Here is a 22,024-nt window from a genome sequence, read left to right as displayed (position 1 = left end):
AATCATCACAAACTTTAAAACTACAAAAATTAAAACAAAAACAACAACAAAAACCCCAAAAACAAAACAAAAAAAAAACCACAAAACAAACAAAACCAAAAAAAAATCCCACTTCCAATAAGTTATTTCTTCAGACTATTTCAAGAGAAGAACTTCCACAAATACCAGAAGCATTATATGGAAGCTTAAATTACTATCTACTAAGACTATCTAGTATTTCCCAGCAACGCATTTTCCAGATCTTGCAACTTTGCTAAAATTAAGCACTGAATATAGCTTTGTCGTGTACATCTCTGTGACCTCTAGTACCACCCCACTAGAACTGTAAGGTTTCTACTAAAGCTGCCCAGCTATTTCTTAAAACAAACCTACGGAAAAATAGATTATTCAAGGTCAAACTATGTTGGCAACCCTGTCTTTGGAAAGCTCGAGTTCATTGAGCAATGACTTAAAATTTAATAGGGGTAGTTAAGCTATCTGGGACATATCCTCCATCACCCTCACAAAAACTCACCCAGAATGGGCCAATACATACACTCTGCAGAAATTCACAGTTCATACAACCTTAACAGAAACATATATGTTTCCACAACTACTTAACAAATAAACTACTCTCCAACCAATTTTGCCAAAGTCCTTCCAGAAGTTCCCTGTGATGACCAGGTCTATATACCATCCCCCAGTACAACAGTGCAGATCAGATCTTCACAGCTCTCAACGATATTATTGATTGTACAAGCACCAGTGAAAACAGAGCACATAAACATGTTTCAGGCCAGAGTATCAAAAGTGTACCATTCTGCATCAGGGTAAGATTCAATATTTTATCTTCCATCATAGATTTTTATCCCTTCTTTGTACCAGACCTTTGCTTTTGCAGCATAGTGGAAGAAGTAGTTCTGGAATAAGCAGCTGTCATACCAAAGAGACCACCTACAGAATCCTCACCTCATCTGTTGAGGAGTTAGAAAGCACATACTTTCTTCATGAGCTAACAGCATGCGATTGCAACAACTTGGAGAACAGTTACATGTTTAATACCAGTAAAGAATTTAATCTCTACGATTACCTCATCTTCATCTATGATCTAGACATGTCCCTAGAGAACTGGAGAAACATTACACCAACTCTTGTATGTTCTTTGTCTCACAGGCCTCTGATACCATTTGCTAAAATGTTAAGCAACATCAGCTGGAAGAGCAGCTCCACCTCAAATGCTGTATGATGTTTCAAATTTACTGAAACATCAAAATCTTATGGGTCTGAATCTGGTCATTCAAAATTAGTTTGTGCCTTGCACACTACACTGTCAGAGCCTTAATTGCAATCTACAAATCAGAAAGAAAAGTAAAGTAATTAGTTCAGTGTTGGCAAGATGATTTCTTGTTTCTCTCCATTTCAAGTGCTTGACCTCTGCACCTTTAGAGATGTTCTTTTAGTATTTTGTTATGTAATTATCTATAAATACAACATGAGTACAGATATTTAATCCACACGTTATTGTAGCAATGGTGTCTTGGCACTCATTTGAGGAATGAAAAGCATAGGTTTTTAATTATTCATAGGAGTTATGAGTACAACTAGCTTCCTTAAGGACTACGGTGATCAGTGAGGCATGACTACAGTAACAAACAATGAAATGCATAAAATATAATTAAAACCTGAAGCTCATCTAATGGGAATTCTCTTGCATGATGATTCAGAACATCTCTTTTACCTTGAATAGCTATGGAATGATTAAGAGTATAAAAACGGTGCCTAATTCTGGTTCATACTCCTAAAATTGTATTGAAAAGCATTTTGCTGGCAGGTTTTCCAAAAATTTCATTTTCTCACTTAGTGGACTACTGGAGTCATAAGATCTTAAGACACTTATAAAATAATAGAAAGGAACACTAAGATATTTGATTGGTAGAGAAAGGAACAAATGTAACCTGCTACTGAAGGAAGTGAAAAAAAATTATCCTCAACACAAAGGTAATTACTGCCTCCAGTACTGGTACAAATCCCTTAAGGGAGACAGGAGATTGCTAGCAGAACGTGTATTCAGCAGTTTAGAAACTTCTATTGAGAAGTTTTGGGGGTTAGAGCTGGACTAACAAAACACCTGTCTCAGCAAGTCTTTCAGGAAAAGCAGATGGGATATACTGCGCTCTTCTATAACTCAAAACATTGTTTTCTAACAAGAAATTTCAGACTCCTGACAGCATTATTACACATTTTTTTCCCCATAACTCCATTATCTTTGGCAAAAGCTTTTAAATGAGTTTGTTAGAGGTTAGGCTCATTACCACCATCTTTTCATATGCTTTCAAAAATGCCTGCAATAAGCCAAGGGATAGCTTAAGGTGGAAAAAGTATAAAACACCGCTTTTTTTTTTTTTAAATTAGGAATTTTCTGGCTATTTTGAAACATCAAATTTCCATACTGAATTCATACTGGCTGGGCATCAGTTGGTTGGTGTTGAACAACTGTTTTCATTTGCATCACTTCTTTCTCTTGGGTTTTATTTCTCTTTGTTATTTTCATTTTCACTACAATTTTTCAATCATTATCATTATTGTTATTATTTTATTTCAATTATTAAATTGTTTTTATCTCTCCCCACAACCTGCTGGGGGAGAGTAAGTGAGTGGCTATGTGGTGCTTAGTCGCTGGATGAGTGCTGACAGCACTTTTAAAGTCTAAAATGTAGTGGAATTTCAGAAATAAAAGTCTCAGAAGCCTTGACTTACTCTTCTTCTCAAAACATTCAATATTAATTTATCAATTTATTGCCAGTCTGTTAGTCTGGGCTTTTAAAATTCAGTTTAAAAAATATTTTAGAAGAAAACATTGCTTAAATACAGTGTCGCTGAGCTTTTATTTTTTTAAAAAAATCTAATTTGATGTAATTTAAACAAAACTGCAAATTGCCTTAAAAACTGGATTATTACTTTAAAATTAGTAACTGCCTAATTTTGTCACGTTAGAAATGTGACATCACTTGCCTCAACTCAATCTGTATGTAATTCATATACAAAGAAAGAGGTAATAATGATACAAAAATGCTGAAAAGTTTCTTGCTCCATAAATGGGTAATATATACTGTGGAAAATTAGACTTGCATTACCATTTTTGAAAGAGTTTGGCTATTCTTATAACTGGCAAGAATAAGACAACTGAAAATGGTTACAAGCCTTTACTGACTTATCAGTGGTCCAAGTGAACTTCTCTGCAGAGACTAACCAGTTCACATGTTGCTACAGCTTAGCTAAGCAACATATGCTGGCTACAGAGAAGTTCAAGTCTGCAGTTTATTCAATACCTGTTCTCATGGCCAATATCATGCAACAGATTCTGTAGCAGGGGGAGATGAAGCAGATTTCTCCACCATGCAGTGCCACTGGAGAGAACTCATAACTATCACTCATCTTTGTGATAACTTACTGCAGAGAAGAATTTTAAAGATAGCCTTGCTAACTAAGAGTATTCTATAACTAAATCTGAAAAATTATTTCTCATCACACAAATATTAAAACCTGAAAACCTGCCAGATTAATTTATAGAATTTGGACATTAGTAACATTTCACAGCATGTGCTAACTTGAAAACTTTAACATAATTTTTCAAACAAGTATAAATATTTATACAGATTATCTGTGTTTAGCATTTAAATTTTCAGCCAAACATGAAATACTGCATATCATCTTGTTCCGGACAAGGTTCAAGAAAGCAAATAAGAATAGATTCATCAACTATTAGACCAAATCAAAGTAATCCTAAATTTTAAACCAATAGGATTTAATCATTTGCATAAAAATAGTTTCAATAGTAATGATTTCCTTATTCAGGACCTATATATAACCTGAAAACCAGAAATTATTATCAGCTTTCTTTTCAGCTCTTTGATTGTTGGCATTTAGAAGGAAACACAGACAGTGATATAAATTGGCAGCCTATCAATGAACAGAGAACTAGAATATTTTATCTTCTGAAGTTAATCACATCTCTTCCAGTTTGAGCTACACTTGAACAAAACAAGCACTTTTGAAAATGTTTTCTTACGAAGACTCAAATTATTTTTCTCCCTTCTTTGGGGAATATGTGGAAATCAAAATCAGAACTAAAAGCAGGACTACATATCCAGATATCATAATTTGTATTAGTGTTTTCTCAACTTAACTAAAGCATTAATGCAATAATACACTGTGAGCAGATGGTAATTACCAACTTGTTTTCAGAACAGAAAATGTGTTACTGACATCATTTCAAGTCAGACCAACTGAAATCATAATTTGGCAATGAGGTATTATAGCATGAGGCATTTTAAATGGTACTAGAAACAGTCTACTAAACTTTACACTGAACATAAAGAAGATCAAGGAAGTCTTCTGCAGCTTAGGCTTGTTCCAGGAGAAGTATAATCAATTTCTTGAAAAGAAATTATTACACAGAAACTGTGACAAAATAAATTCATTTTTTAAAGAAAAATAACCAGTGAAATTAAGGCAGATAATAAAACCACCTACAACATTGGCATCATTGGATGAAGCCATTTCTGAACATACTGAATTCAAGTTAATAGAAGTTCCTTGGATCAACAGACTTTGTGTATGTAATATCCAAAATTCAAATACTATCTGCTCCTCTGATATAATTTCTTCCATTAAGATTTGGGGAGCATCCTACATACAGATGATGCAGGCTCAAAACCCTTCCCCCCAAAAAAACCCCTGAATTCAGTTTTCAATTTTACAGTTGTTTGGTTTTTGGGGGTTTTTTTTTTTGGTTTTTGTTTTGGTTTGGGGTTTTTTGTTGTTGTTGTTGTTGTTGTTGTTTTGGTTGTTTGTTTGTTTTTTAATTTAACTTCTTTTTGGTTGTTCAAGTGCCACCGTGAATTTTGGTAGATACATCTTCATTAGGTGCTGGGCATTGGTAATTTAGTGCTCCATTTTAAATAACTACCTATTTTGTATAAATGCCAAAGACGATCTAACCTAGCATCTCAACCTGCACAAATCTCTGCTTCTTAGAAGGAGAAAAAAAAAAATGTTATGGTTCTTTCCCCAAAATCTACTTTACGAAATTGTGTGACAAAATGGACTTTCCACCTCTACAAAATGTAAAATCCACTGAACTCTGAATATTTTTATTCATATACTGTCTTTTATGCCAGGCTCTCAAATGGTTGAAATACTTGTCAGCTGGCACTAGCCTGTCAAGAAGCACACTCACAGCACAAACACACACAGACATAAACACACACACAGAGGCATATATACACATACACAGTATATATATATATATCACATATACAAACACACAGAGAGTAATTTGTAACATTTCCTGGGAAAAAAAAATGAATTGACTTGTCCATTGATTAACAAGAAGCTTGCAGCAGAAGAAATCAAACTTCTCAGCTTATTTTGGGGATGGAGTTGCATGAGATAACTGAGGCAATCTAATAGCATACTACTACCAGAAGGGAAAATCCTCCCCATCCCTTCCCTTGCACCTGCTCTGGAATTCATCTGACCCCTCAGTGAGCCAGCTCAGCTCAGTAAGCTTGCAGAAAATTAATAACTTTTGCTCATTCTAACCTCTACTAGCTTAGCAACCCTTTCAGTACCAGTAAGTAAATAATCAGCTCAATTTGCTTATTTTCTACCTTACAAAGCTCCTACTTTCAAATGTCTTTCTAAATACCACAATATTCTTTATTTTAATTTATTACATTATCACATGGAGATCAAGAAACTCTATCAGCCAAAATGTATTCGTCAAATAAGACACAAAGTATTCAGCAAGGATGCCAATCAACTCCCCAGGAACAGAAAACCAGAAAGTGCTGTATCTTCGCTCTTAACTTCTCTTTTAATCCATCATAGGCATGTAAGCTTCCAATAAATCTAGCCACCATCCTCAGTCTATTTTGGTAGTCAAAATTCTCTCATCAGTTTGGTGATGAGACATGGATTCCTGATAATAGTAGCTTAGTTTCTTACTGCTTAGAAAAACTGTAAACAACAGCAGGAGTTCTGCAGCCATACACAAACTTGAAACTTTGTGTTCTGTTCATGTCATTGCAAAGTACATTTTATTAAGAAAAGCCAGGAGCAAACTATTTTTGTCATCTATGCTTTTGTCATTAGATGCCAGTATAACAGCAACAGGAAAAGTAAGAAGATGACAAGTATTGTTTTCTACCATCCATTTCATATTTCTCTCATTTACTTTTAAGTGCCTCTAGCCAACAAATACCAAGTACAGTAAGTCACCAAATAGGAGCTGGAAAGCTTAATCTGTCCCTTACATAATCTGATTTTTCCACTAGCAATTTTTCTGTGCTTTTCACTTACGCAGAATGGACCCCTTTCCAAACCATAACCTGGCCAAGAACACATTTAATCTCTTATCCTAAGTAAAATGTTCACACTGACAGATCTACAATCACATAATGAGACCCACTGCCAGAATTAATATGAGAAGAAATGCATCCTTCTGTTTTAAATGCGACTATTTTTCTCATTCACAAAATGTCAGGAGAGAGTTTTACTTGCTATGCAATTTTAAGAACAAAAGAAAAAAAAAGAAAAGAAAAGAAAAATCAGGGAAAAAAAGTCTCACTTGTGAAATATGGTTGATTGAAGATTCCATGCGTCGAAGTTGGGATGCTTGGATATCCAGCATTTGGAGAACATTGTTGGCCAATGTGTTGATCAGATAGGCTACACTTGCTAATGACTGGGTTGTGTAGGCTTTGGTTTCTTCCAGGGCTCGCTGCTTGTCTGCTGACTAAAAGCAGAAATAAAAGGTTTATTTAGTAAAGTCTCTCACATAAGGATTCTTGGAATGAACTCCTTTTGTCTGTATTTAAACGACAAAGAATTATACAAGTCTAACTAATCCTACATCAAAGTTACAATTTTTCCTCCTTTACATTAATTCCACAAAAGTTACTAACTTTGTATTTTAAGAGTTTCCATATTTTATAAAAGGATTTAAACCAGTATACAACATGCTCATCTTTTCTTTAAATACTTCAAGTGCAACTTTTTATACTTTATTTTAGCAATAAACTTTAAAAGCACTCTGAGATACTTATTCTTGAGTTCTTCTAAACTTTGTACTGCAATTACATCTCCTAACACTTGCAAGGATCTGCCAAATACCATATTCCTCATCTCTCCCAAATATTTAGACCTCATCAACGTCACAAATGGTCATTTACAGTGAATGAGCTATAATTACTCCCTTACAATAGTAGCTGAATAAAATGTGAGAGGAATAATTTTTAAAAAGAACAAGTCCATGTTTTTTCAAACGTTTTGTGCTTTTTCACATTGGCAGTATTTTCTTCTATGAAGAATTAGTATGATCTATTTTTCTACTAGAGGAGTACCTAAAAATATTTAGGCTATCAACCCAGAAGACATCCATTAAAAGTTTCAAAACATACATACATTTCAAACAACATTAAAAATAATAAGCTGAGCCTAGTTGTCACGGTTCCGTGTTTCTCCTTGAGTAACATAAGTATCACCAAGATCTGATTCAGTACAAAGAGTACAGATCAAAGCACTGGTAATACATACAAGTAAGATGTTAAGAAACTTTCCAGTTCCCAAGGCTTTGTAATAAACTTGAATTTCACTTTTAGGGATCTTTAGCCACCCCACAGGCTGACAGTGCTGTTTCTAAAGCAGCAGTTGACAAATGTTCTCAACTCCCACCTGCCATTATAATACTGTATTTCATCATTTCCTTTCATTTATATATTATTCACAGAGGCTGGGTAACAAGACTCAAGAAATATGCTTTTATTAGAGGAGGAATATAAAGTCATTCTGTATCTTTCAGCACAAGCTGCATCCACCATCTCTTTTATTATATGTACTTTGGGAAACACTGAAAGTAAGTCTATCCCTACTTCAGGAAAATAATTCTTACAGCTCAAGGTTATTTCCTGAGACCCTGTAATAAGATACTTAAAAGAAGTAGCTAGCTTTCAAGAAATAAAAACAAACAAACAACAAAAAAAAAAACAAACCAAAAACACCACACATGTAGACACTGACACAGGACTTCAATTAAAGGCTCACATTAAAGATACTCAATACTTTTCCTTTCCTGGCAACCTCTCCTGTGTCCGCAAACATCAATGGCAACTTGGTTGCTTGGTTGGCCTGCTGTCATTCTTTTCATTGAAGGCCACACTCGGGCCACTGCTAGTCTGCTACCAGAAAGGACAGCAGCAGTTGCTGTTCAGCCATACAAGAGCTCCCACCACAGTGCAGGAGGGGACGAATGCTGTAGAAAGTAAGCATTCTTGCCTGGCTGTTTCCTTCCCATGCAGCAGACAAAACCAGACCCAGCAGCAGAAGGAACTGAAAATTTTAGGAGACAGTTTCTCAGGGCACAGTATGACGATGTTCCCCAGCATAGCATGCTCGGTAAAGGCTGCGTTATATCCAGCTGTAAAGAAATTTGATAAATGTTACCCCCAGAACCCATTTAAGAACTCATGACTTTCAGCCAGCTGGATAGCATGTATTTTATACAAAAGAGCTCCAAACTCAGCTTAAGGACTCCCAAATGAAGAAATACAGAGCTCTTTCCCTCTGCTCTCACACTGTTGGCTTGTAAATGTACTCTTTCCTTCTCCCTACTCATAACCTTAGTTCAGTCTGCAAATATAACTACAGCAGGCATACAAACCACAGGACACCTTCACAGCTATTCATCAATTTCTGAATGGCAATAATAAAAATTACCAGAAGCTTGTCAGTTTTGCTCCGCAGCTGTGGACAAAGTCTGTTTATAGAAGCAGAAATTGCTGATTTACATTAGCACACTGTACATTCAGAACAGCCAAGTAGAAGCCAGAAAACAGTATTTTTTCATTAATAGCCAAAGTGTTTGAGAACAAAAGGAAAAAAAAAAGATCTATCATTTTAGAAAATTATGCTTCAGTTTTACTGCTTAAAGAAGCACAAATGTGAATATGTGTTCAGAGCGCATCCTTCCACTGTGTTGTGTTTAGCACAAAATCTAACTTTTAGTTTGGAATGTAGATTCCCAGACATTGTATCTTATCACATGCTCCTATGTAGCAAGCTCCCCGCGTATACCACATATACTCCTTATGGACCTCAAATTATACTGCTTACAACTGCTGCCATGCTCAAACCTAGCAATGGATTTAGACAACTAAATGGTACACTGATAAGTGTCCCAGTATGTAATTATGTAACCAAACGGATTTATGCAAATCAGATAATGATTTCAAGCTATCAGTAAACCAATTTCAAACATAATGCTTACCGGACTAAGATCTGATGCTCTGATCTTCAGAACAACAAAGTACCAGACAATATGCTTCATACCTGACTGTAAGGCAGGCAAAAAGTTAGTTCAATATCCATACCTACCAAAATTCTCTAGTGAAAGTTTAAAATACTAATTTGGCCTCTCTATAGTAGTTTCAGTAGCCTACAGAATACTGTTTCTATGTGAATACTGAAAACAAAAGAAACATATTCTGCTATGTTCATTATAAGAAAATGAAGACTCGTTACAGTGAAGGCTATTAACTTGAAGCCCTTCAGTTCTCAGAAGTGCTGCAGTCAGCATGATCAAGAACTGGTAACAAGTATGTTTTCAGTGCCCTGACCTAAATTAAATGCCATAAAACACCACTGAACAGCTCTCAAGTTTTAAAATACCTTTAATCTATCACTCACGCATAAGAATTCTGCATGTCTATGAAAAAAATGGACATCATAACATCTATACAGACACCACTCTTAGGGAAGCAATGCTTTCAACTGTTAGATCAGCTTGATCTGTACTTTAACGGATAATAAATTTAAGAAATCAAAGCCATTGTTTGACAAATAAGTCTTCTACAACACTGTCAACATAGGCAGCCTCTCACTCCTAGTCTTAACACATCCATTCAGTTGTGACAGTAGGGCCACACAGTGAACTAAGTACCTGATCTAGTTTACAAACAACCTAAGAAACAAATGGTTATTTTAAACTCTAATCAATTCAGTTATCTTCCCTGCCATGCAAATTTGCAAACACGTGCCCTAGCAAAACTAAATAGATGTCACAAAGGAAAAGTCAATAATGTTAGGTGAACTATGGTTTGAGCAACTAATCACTATATTAAGGAGACACAGGCTCTAGTTTCATCAGTAGTACCTGTGGAAGTAGGGGTCCCCAACACAAACTGCACACTTCCTTCAGTGCAGTGAATTAGACCAGGAGGTGAGTCTTAAATTAAAATTATCTGATCCATAAACCAAGTTAGGAGTTTTCCCTCATCCAAACCACTGCATAGCCACAGAAACACAAGGAAGCACACAATCAAGAATAAATAGGGAAGAACAATCCAGAGTTGCTCTGCTTTCTAGAGAAAAGGAACAAGTGCTGGAAAAGAGACAGTACTCCAGTTTTTCCAGTCCTTTGCTACATTTTTTTCCCCACAAGACCTGTGCACAGTGCCTCATTTGTTTCCCTTAATATTTTTGCATTAACTGTATAAAGAATGCTGTTGCATGTTCACCTCTTAAAATTCCAGCTTTGACTTTTCAAACATTGTTAAGAAGATATGTGAGCACCACAGCTGGATCATCTTCACAGCCTTAAAAGATAGAATGTTTAGATCATTGACGTCCTCTGTGCCCACGTTATCCACTTTACATGCAGCAGCTTAGCATCTACTCTGTTTATCACTTTTCTCCACACAATGCACGTATCAGGTGGTCCACATGAGTCACAAAGCAGCATCCCTTTCTTCTGCTCTCAGCAGTAAGTGTGAGTACAATTTTAACTCACCACAGAGAGCTTATCTGATACTCCTGCCAGCCAAGTCACATACAGGGTGAGGATGGTGTCAGCTACCTCTGGGAGAGCGTACCTCTGATGCACCAGGAAGTGGTACACCATGCACCTAGACCCAGCAGCAGCCATTGCTCTGCCCTGCAGAATGTTTTCCATATGTAGGAAGAATTCACTTACTGTTGAATTGGGGGCAGGGGGATGAAGAGAGCTTTTCATTCCTGAGCCTACTATCACTCATAACTGGCCTAAACCTAAAAATCTCTTAAAAAAAAAAAGAATTCCAAATGGAAAAATCTCAATTAATATTCAAATCAATATTCAGTGTACAATGCATTTACCCAGTAATATTCAGGTGTCAAAGTGAAAGCTGAGGTTAAACAGTTTGACATGGGACTAACTACATGGGACTAACTACACTACAGAATCTAACAATCACTTCCTCAAGATATACAGCATCTCTTGCCATTATTCAAAACAGTACCGCTTAGTGAAACAAAACTCATATTTAATACATGTGACAAAAAGTAACAGTGAAATTTTAAGAATGAGATAGAAGATTAGTTTATTTAATCAATATAACACTTGTTTATTTTGATTACTGTTAATGCAAACCCAAGTAGGCATTTGTCTTAAGACCAGTAAGCAGAACTCCTCAAGTTTCTGTTGAGGTTGCATCAGCTTCAAGGAGCCTCAGGAACAAAAGCTGTATGCCACAGAGTTCAACAAGCTTGAATTATTCGGTACAAAACGCGCCCAACTGTGACACCGACAAAGCACACTTCAGTTTTCCTGTGAAAAATAGAAGATCGAGCTTATCCTTAGTTGTTGCTGAATTCCTTGAAGTTAATGAAAGCCTCATACATAATTAAATATTTTACACACATTTATTCAACTGCACAGATAGTATTTGCTTAGCCCATCCAAGTGTTTTCTGAGGTCCTTTTGTAAGCTAGAAAAATGGAGAAGAAAACTGAGCATCATTAATCCAATAATTATGCCACAATCATGCCAAAAAGTTACATAACTGCCAGTGAAAAATACAATAGCTTTCTGTTTTAAAAAACTACCTCATTAAATACTTACTTGCTAAAGAATATCCCTTACTCCTTCTTCACTACCAGAACTGCTCATTCCCAGCATGAAAAACATGTACCGTACAATTCATAAGTAGCTGGTATATAACATGCAGGTGAAACAAGTATGAAAAAGCAGAAGCAATCATTGACATGTTAGAAAAGAAGGAAATGAGATCTCTCAGAGCTCCTGAAATAATAAATGCCATAGGACTACCAGAAAACCTCAAAATTTCCCTTTTGGATGTGTCAGTTGTAATACTAATACTATAATCACTGAACTATTCATCTCCACGTGTAAATATTTTTCTCTACATAATTGCTTACTCATGTAATTACTGCTGTTATCATTATTTTAGGCAAAGGTTGGGCTAGCTCGACCACTTCATGACCCTACTCAAATGTATACATGTTTATTTTAAAATTAAGGAGAGCTTGTAGTCATCTAAGGAGAGCTTGTAGCCATTTACACATAATCTACACCCTAAACATTATGAATTAGTCAAATGTTAACCAAACATTTCAGATGTTAATGGACAACACTTCTTCACACATACCCATCCAGAAACTCATTGATAAGTTTTCTGACAACTTTCTAGTATTCTGTATTCAAAAGAATACACAACCAGCAAGATACACTGAGACCACCCAACAGGCGAAACTACAAATTAATGGGACTGGTAATTTGGCATACAACTTAGTAGAAATGGTACCTCTAGACTTCGGAGATAGAATACTTTTACTCCACAATAATTTTTAAATGGCCTTATCTGGATAGCTAACTATAATTAAAGTAACCTGCTTGACAACTCTTAGCCCCACCTGTGAAGAGTGGAGCATGTTAAGTCTTCTAGTGACATGACTCCTTTTTAGTGAACTACTCTCAGAAGTGACAATACACAGTGCAAGAAGCAGCACTACAATGAAACTTGAGTTGCGGGTGGACCATCCAGGCATAGACAGAGGTCAGTCAGGCACTTAAACCATCTCACCTCAAACATCTGTCAAACTGAAAAGTACTTTTCTTCACAACTGTATCCAAAGTCTCTACTCAACACTTAAATGAAATCATTTAACTTGCTGTTCATACAAAGTGCTTTTAAAATTTAAATAGCTTTAAACATGAAGTTACTGAAGTAAACTCTTCTGAATACAGCTCAAAAGAAATCGGATTAGGACAGCTCTCATAGTACTGTAAAATCCTGTGTATTCTAAATCTAACAAAACACATCACATGCAAAGAATATACATGAAGCCTAATCTCCTAAGTGGAAAAGCAACTTTTAAAAATATATACTGCATTCAAGGCTGCTAGTGAGGGCAAAACTCACTCACTGGTTTGAAATCTGTGACTAGAATATCAGTCTACTGCACTCAAAAGAAAAAGAGAACAAATGATAGCTGTGGACAAGCACATCTTCCCCGACATCTAATCACTTGCACCACTGTTTTCACGCTTCCAGCATCATTGCAACAAATCTGCCATGTGTTTCCCTTAACCATCACCATGATCAAACTCAGTATTTATTTCCATACATTCACAAGCACAGATGACCAGTTTTCACACGCAAATGTCCTGCTCTCCAAAACTGGCAAATTCCTATTTTTTGAAAGTAGAACCAAAGTCCTGCTTGTGAAGAAGAAAAAAAAAAAAAAAACCAAAACCAAAAAACCAGGGCACACTGCATTCATATAAAACTACTAGACAAGGTCATAATAAAGTTTGTTCAACACACAAATAATATAGTTTAAAATGATAAATCACAAGAAACTGAACAGCATGACAGCATCCAAATTTATTTGCATCTGAAATGTAGTTAACATGTAGCCATATTAACAGTTATTCAACACTGTTTTACAGCATCAGATGTAGAGAAGCAAGCAGCAGTGAAAGAAAACTATTCCCAGTGTGCATTTAAGACTCACTGCTCATTCTGTTAATCAATGCAGGCTTCACCTTACTCTGTTAGCTCTTCTGCAATAACACAGCTGAGAGAAGTGGATAATTTTCTAGTTCATACAACAACATAATTATGATTAGAGTTACAAATACAAAGCCAATTTTGGCTTTAATACCAGTATAAAATCAACATATTTGTGGCCATAAGAGACTACACCAATACAAATGTGCTGAGCAAAGAACCTCAGAAACAGCAAAGATCGGCAGGCTTAACTCAACTATCTCACGTATCTGCTGTTCTACAATTCTTCAGTGTGCAGAGTTTTAACTAAGTGTACAAGTAAAAACAATTTATTAAATCAAACTCAAATTTTACTTCACAGCTACTTGACAAAAATAAAAAAGTCATTGTAGCGTTTGCGAAAGTTACTCTTTGGATGCAAAGTGGCCTTCAGAAGTTAGAACAAACTACAATCACATAGTAACTACATTCTGCTGTACAAAAAAAAAAAAATGTTATTTGCACCAATTGTTTTCTCCTTAGCAATATCAGATGAACAGATTTTCTCTCTCTCTCAAGAAATCTGACAAAACCTACCATTTCTAAGAAAGGATGTCTATTTCAGCTTCCCAAAACATGATCCAGTCACAGGGGTTTATGCAACATCTGAGTTATTTCCCAACTTTGCCAGTTTCTTCATTTCACTATAAATGCTCAACTCAATTCATTACACAGGAATGACTGAGGCAAACTAACAGCTTTAATTTAGAATCACAAGCAGAGTTCTCTGTGGCAGCAAAAGTAGGTTCTGCTTCCAAGAGTCCACTGCCAGATGTTACCAACTCATAGCAAGAAAAGCTAAGTAGGATGTGCAGTCATGTCATCCACCATCACAATTTATAGCCTAATGTACTAACAGAGTTAGTCAGATGGCAGGACAGCTTGTAATTGCCAGAGTGTAATTGCAGCATATAAGGGGAAGATATACACCCTATTCAGCCAATAGCTCCCAAAGGAGAGGCAGGAAACGTGGACAGGACATCTGCACCAGATACCACAGCTACGTCAGGCTGCCATCGAGCTGTGTTGCAGAGTTCCATTTCATTAGGCACTGTATAAAGGAGTGAGGTAGCTGAAGGAACACAGGCTGCTGGAAAGCCTTTGCCGTCTGTCTAAAATGAACACAGTCCTGTTACCCTCCAGACTCTTCCCACATTGTCAAGCCAACTAACACAGGTCTTTCAATTACCATTAATTGTCCCTACTTCCTCACATGAGTACGCTCCAAAATTTTATCATTCTAGAAGTTATTATGTTTTAAATTAGCTACCTTTGACAACTATGGCTAAAAAAAAAGCTTTAATAGAAGTGACATCGCATAGCTATCAGGTAACAAGAGCACACTGTTTCAAAAGATAGTAGATAGAGGAGAGGGCTTAAACTAACTGGAGGCAGGAATTCGCACAACTATTCTTCCATTTCTAAGAAATAACCACAATTGGATTACACAAATCCTTTCACAGTGATCAATTAACTCCAAATCTGAAGTTATTCTTACTTGGCACTTTTTAAAGCTGCTGTCAATTCAGACATACTGAAAGGAACCGTCTGTCTTCAGATTCATGCCCACAATCTGATAGTACAAAAAAAAAATCATTTTATTTGGTATAAAAAAGAAGAGATCAAAAAAAGAAACCTTCACACAACAGTTGCAACATGCAATACTCCTCTAGGAGGCAACAGAGCCATTGGCAGCATACTGTAGCTCCAAAATCTAGACATTTACGCTCAAATTAGCAGAGCCTGTGAGAGCTGCAGTGGTGGTTTATGAACTGTGAAGCAGAGAACTAAAAACATCAGAAGAGGCTTCCCTGCATTTCTCCATGAAAGGTTCTCCAGTCTCTCCCTCTTTTTTTTTTTTTTTTGGCCTTTAAACAAACAAACAGGACAGACTTCCTTGCCTATTGTAGAACCATCTAAAGGCTGAAGTCTCCAGCTCCTCCAACACAACATCACATGCCAGAGTTCTATCACCCAAAATGCACATTTGCACCTCATTAGATGACCAGACTCAAATATACTCTTGGCTGACTTGGGCAAAAAGAAAAATCACACCTCTAAGGTGTTTTTCCTTGCCTGCTTTGGAAGGGCTTGCCACAAAGACAGCAAAAGCAAGCACATGTTCTTAGTATCTGTGTTCAGTCTGCTGAAAGCTCACCTCTGTTGTACTACCCATCTGCTGAAGGGGGTGGTAACAGTAAACCATACCTAGCCATAATTGAACGAAGGATCATCCAGACTTCAAGTTTAACTAAACAAACTACCACGATCAAACAAAAAAGGCGAAAGAAAGTTAGCAGAAGTTTACTCTGAAAACTGCTAAGCAAAACCAGTGCCGCCTTGTTCAATAGATTTGTTCCCTATGTGCTCCAAGAACTCTATCTGCGCACTTTTCTTGGCAAAGAATGTTTTCACAACCTTTTGCTCCCATTACCATAGCACTGGACAAAACACAATATTGGCAGAGTAAGAACGCGATTCTAGCCTCTTACGCAGAGACTGTTAGGCAAACTCTAGATCTATTCTGTACTCCTTGAGTAACTAGTGAACATTTTATAAATATAAAAGTCATGTCCTCAAGAGAGGAGTTCCAGTCTAATTCCCAAGTGTAGACTGATAGAAATAAGGGGTTTTCAGAAGTTTACCAGTTTTGTTCATGTTTGTAATAGAGTTAAACACATAAAAAAAAACAGAAGGTAGCAGGAGGGTTTTCATTTTAACCAGACTCAAACTTCGCTATGCTGCTAAAATCTAAGAAGCTCAAAAAATAAGCAGAAAAAAACCCCAAACTTTCCTGCAGGCTCCGTAATTAGTAGTTATTCTGTTTTTTTCCCAGTTTAACTAGCAGTTTTGGTCCATTTACTTCAAAATTAGAAGTAAAACTTCTGTCAATTGCTATGTAGCTCAAGAAGAGCAAGCAAAGTCACTATATTCAACCTGCAGCATATAGCTTAACAACACAGCATCAAGTTTTCTATCATTACTTTCAGCGAGATCTGTATTTTACACAGTCATTTTCCTAAGCATGACCTACTTTCACACTAATTGCAGTGCTTCTTGCCCAGAAAGAGACTATTCTAAACCAGTGGTGACTCAATTTTTAAAAGCAATATAAGGATATTTTACAAGCATAAAAGGATGTGCATTTAATCTTCCATATTGACTACACTGCAACTGTAATGCTGTCATCTCCACAAAGTTTAAATACTATTTCTTTCTGCAAATCAGCCAACTACTTCTTTTAAGAATTAACAAGTATCACACTGAGGTATAAAAACCAAGGTATAAAAACCAATGTGCTTGATAAACAAATCCAACTTGCAAAGCTTTTCTCCACATACAGTAATTCTTACACTCCCCAGACTGGAAAACACTACGCTTGTTCTGCGGGTCACAGAGGCATCTCAGAATGTCTCTGTAGCAATATGGAGAGTTTTCTGTCTGCTAAAGAAAAGCCAGAACTTGAAACACATAATCTACCAGTGGTAAGGCTCTTCTTGCTTAGCTACAAAGGATCATTGTTCAGCATATCAAGTCAGGATGAGCCTGAAGAGACTGTATTTTTTGAGAATTCTCTCAGAACAGTGAATGTTTAAGACTGCTCTCTTAAAGCAAAGCATTGGCATTACCTGATAGCCAAAATAACGGAACCGGACATCTCAGCAGAAGTTTTATGAATTCTACATGGTTGTTTTCACTCATTCCCCCGAAGAGAGCAGATTATGTACCAAATACCTTCTTTGAATCAATTGTACAGCAGGTTAATAAACTTAAATGAACATGACTAACCCCATGAGAATGACAGCAACACCAAACGAGTTTCTGCTTCTAAAAAGTTTAAGTTCCTTTGTTCTAACATTTAAATATCAGTCGAAGACAGTGCTTAACTATAACTCATGTGAACACCACACAAAATTACATGCTAAGACTCTCTGAAAAATACGTCAGCAATAATCCAGTCAATATTCCGAAGCAAATCTCTGTGCAGGACCTTGTAGAGGCAGCAGCCCAGTACACAGTTCCATCAGCATACCTTTCAAAGACTCAAATAATCAAGTTATCTGGGATCCAATACAAGATACAGCTCTGTAAACTTGACAGCAATTATAAAACGAAAGATAAGCAGCACATACAATGGCACAAGAAGTTCTAACAAGTCTGTCCCCAAAAAGTTGGTTATCACAAAAGCTGAAAGTGTGCTTCAGAAAACATGAGATCAATGAATCAGAGAAGACTTCTGAAAGTAGTCTAAAGCATCTGCAATGCCCAAAAATTAGCAGCTGCCCATCTTTGCACATGTATTAATCACGTTCCAGACCTCAGCTTCCAATAATGAACACTTTTTTACCACAAAAGCACTTGCAGGGAACATTATTTCTCCAAAACATGCACACATTTTTTCTTTTTTCTGTTTGTCTAATGCAAGCCATATTTCCACCAAGCCCTTTTAAATTTGTTCAGATACTGATTTCTGTACGTACTGGTGCTGTTCTGCCCAAGATCTGCAAAAATATCCTTTAGTCACTCCTACATCAACAAGGATACATTTTTCAAACCTATGGAACATATTTTTTTTTTCTCCAATCAATATTTATAGAGCAGGAAGAATTCATATTGGACAGACAAGACACCATCTGTCACAGATATCTTGGCAGAAGCTAAAAATGTACTCTATTTTTCCCATACAACAGCCACATCCAAAGTAGCTCAATAAAACTTAAACTCAGAACTTTCATTAAGTAAATCAATCCATTATTATCCTTGCCTAACAGAATTCCTACTAATGAGTTCTTTCAGATGCCATAGTCTTAAAAGTAAATTTTTGCACACAATTTTCAAAGAAAAGTCGTATACAGTGTAAGATTGTCTCAAGCAGGATAAACAATTCCTTCTCACTATACAATTTAAATTAGGTCATGAATATTTCAGTAAGAGAATAACTTTAATTATTATGCTGTTCCCCATATAGGCCAAATTACATCATAATCAACTACAGCAGCAATACCAGATAGTTTTACACATTCTGCTAACTCTCACAATGGCAAGAGTTCTTAGCCATAAAATACATCACTAAGAATGCCAGTATAATGTGCAGTCTTGAAGCCATCCTACTCAAGCTGCACCAACAGCATCCCTGCAACTTACAGGCATACCTGTAAGCATTATATTGTAATGTAGTGACTACTCACATCATTATGCTTAGATAGCATAACAGTGTTACACTGAAGGTACAGAAATGAAAGATTACAGGATAAAAATAGAGAGCAATGCTGCAAACTTGTGAAAGAACACAAGATTCCTCTCACAGCAGTTCTGTGCTGCTTTACAGAATACGAAGAATCCCCACCTTTGTGTTTACATTCACCATAATTATGACACAGAATGAGAATCTCAAACTTATTCACCCAATTTCAACAAAGTTCTTGTTTTGACAATTCGGAGCTCTTTGTTGTCACAAGAATAGAAATATTAGAGAGATGCAACAAAAAAAAAAACCAACATTTCAAATGCTGAATGCCTTTTCTATGTCACAAAAGCTTCCCTCATCTTTAATTCTTGCATTTTTTTACGTGAACTGATTCATTTTCAAGTTTTCCTAACAGATTGTTACAACCGCTTATTTAGCAAGTTCTACTACATCAGAAAAAAAGGCTTATCTCTATACCCTAATTAATTAAACTGCTGCACAAATGACCTTTTCATTTGACAAGACATGTTTAGATATCACCTCTCTACCAATCTAGCTATGGCAATAAACAAAACTATCCTGTTCGACATCTTTGTCGGCAACATGGACAGTGGGATAGAGTGCACCCTCATGGACAGTGGGATAGAGTGCACCATCAGCAAGTTCACCAATGACACTGAACTGTGTGGTGCGGTCAACATGCTGGAGGGGAGGGATGCCATCCAGAGGGACCTTGACAGGTTGGAGAGGTGGGCCCATGCCAACCTCATGAAGTTCAACCAGGCCAAGTGCAAGGTCCTACACCTGGGTCGTGGCCATGCCAGGCACAAATACAGGCTGGGAGGAGAATGGATCAAGACCAGACCCGAGGAGAAGGACTTGGGAGTGCTGGTGGATGAGAAGCTCAACATGAGCAGGCAATGCGCCCTTGCGGTCCAGAAGGCCAATCTCATCCTGGGCTGCATCAAGAGGAGCGTGGCCAGCAGGTTGAGGGAGGTGATTCTCCCCCTCTACTCTGCCCTGGTGAGACTCCACCTGGAGTACCGCGTCCAGTTCTGGAGCCCCCAACAAAAGAAGGACATGGACCTGCTGGAGAGGGTCCAGAGGAGGGCCACGAAGATGATAAGAGGGCTGGAGCACCTTTCCTATGAGAACAGGCTGAGAGAGTTGGGGTTGTTCAGCCTGGAGAAGAGGAGGATCTGGGGAGACCTTATATCAGTCTTCCAGTACCTCAAGGGGGCCTACAAGAAAGATGGGGAGAGTCTGTTCAGCAGGTCCTGTTGTGATAGGATGAGGGGTGATGGTTTTAAAATAGAGGGGAGTAGATTTAGACTAGATATTAGGAAAAAGTTTTTTACACTGAGGGTTGTAGAACACTGGAACAGGTTGCCCAGAGAGGTGGTGGAAGCCCCATCCCTGGAAACATTCAAGGCCAGACTGGATGAGGCTCTGAGCAACCTGATTTAGTCAGGGATGTCCCTGCTTCTTGCAGGGGGGTTGGACTAGATGACCTTTGAAGGTCCCTTCCAACCCAAACCATTCTATGATCCTGGAAAGGAAAGAAGTTTCACAATATGAATGACAGAGAGGCTTTAAGACAGAGAGGCACAGAGAAAGCAGGAATACTCAAGCTGCTTTTTGGACAAGCAATTATCTCCTTCACTTTGCAGAATGCCCTGCCAACTGCATAACTCCTAATCCTCCACCTGCCTAGACACAGGCAATTGGTTTTCTTGTAACACTCACCATCTTCCAGTTACCTTGCTCAACAGCTTGTCCCTAAAACACAGGAAATACCACCCTATTTCTCCCCTACATTCAGCAGAAGAAACACATGCAAACAATTCTTGAAGGATTGTGTTCAAACACAGTCCTAAGTGCATATGAAACCCAGACCAAAATGTCCTTGAAAACAAGCTCCTTCCACTGTTTGTAAAATAAAGCAGTACTTATCCTAATTCGTAATACATGAGATCTAGAAATTAAAAGCATTACCAAAGACCTGTGTTACTTGAAACCAACATAATTAGGTAGAGCAAGCAGACTGCTCAAGTTGTGATTTGGTTTGTGCAGAGGCATGCAATGAAAAGAAAGGCATCTATTTTTTTTACCCTAAAAAAAAAGGAAAAAGAAAAAAAAAAGAATGCAATTTGACAAACTACCACAATATACATAAAATGAAAAAACAAAACAAAACAAAACAAAACCCTGAATAATCCTTGCATTTCAATCTCCACAGCTTAACATCTCCAGCTCCAACAGAAGCTAAACAACAAAAATCATTTCTGGAATTCTGGCTTTTCAGAGCTGCCCTGGGAGTTTCATTGAATATAGTATTTACCATGGGGTAATGCTAAGAGGCCCAAAAACTAAGGTCAAAACAGTTCAAAAAAAACACCACAAGACGACTATCATTTGTCTCTCTCTAAAAAGATAAAAGTATTTTTGGTCCCCCTTATCAGATGACTAATTGAAGTCATATCCATATAGTAACTCTGCAGTAGATGCCCAAATCAAACTTCAGATATAAAATTGGTGCTTTATCTCCAGAATGCCTTTCTTCCTCAAGTGATAAAACACATCACACTACTTATGGAAAAAGACAGATCCACAGAAACTCCTACTGTTGCCAGAATCATTATGCAGCCTCAAAGTTAGCACAGAAAAGGGAAGAAAATGCTGCCTGGTTTCAGGTTTTTTTTTTTTGTTTTGGCTTAATCAATTTAAAACTAAAACCAAATAATTTCCTTAAGTATGTTTTTCATTTTTAAGATGTGACATAGAAAATTTGCTTGAGATTATACATAGATTATTAAAAAGTTGAGCATGCTGCTTATAAAAGAAGCTAAATTTAGTAAAATACAATACTTTGAACCTTCAACAGGGGGAAAGAAATCTCATTCTTCTCTGAATTCTTAACACAAGATACAACTAAAGAAAAGGTAAGGAAATTTCATGAAAGGTGAAA

The 22,024-nt window shown here is 37.0% G+C and overlaps 1 protein-coding gene across 18 annotated transcripts in view; it reads right to left on the bottom strand.

Annotated features, from left to right (window-relative positions):
* Positions 1–22,024, bottom strand: part of ABI2 (abl interactor 2) — a 68,684-nt gene that overhangs the window by 34,126 nt on the left and 12,534 nt on the right. For all 18 annotated transcript variants that reach the window (XM_086751608.1, XM_086751610.1, XM_086751615.1 and 15 more), the window contains exon 2: positions 6,611–6,778. In XM_086751608.1, the coding sequence (XP_086607734.1) occupies positions 6,611–6,778 (168 nt within the window). The remainder of the gene's footprint in view (positions 1–6,610; positions 6,779–22,024) is intronic.

The sequence above is a fragment of the Chlamydotis macqueenii genome, chromosome 6 (genome assembly GCF_036417535.1).
Source record: "Chlamydotis macqueenii isolate bChlMac1 chromosome 6, bChlMac1.mat, whole genome shotgun sequence".
Classification (NCBI taxonomy): Eukaryota; Metazoa; Chordata; class Aves; order Otidiformes; family Otididae; genus Chlamydotis; species Chlamydotis macqueenii.
The sequence above is the reverse complement of the archived record's forward strand: the minus strand, read 5'-3'. Positions and strand labels throughout refer to the sequence as shown.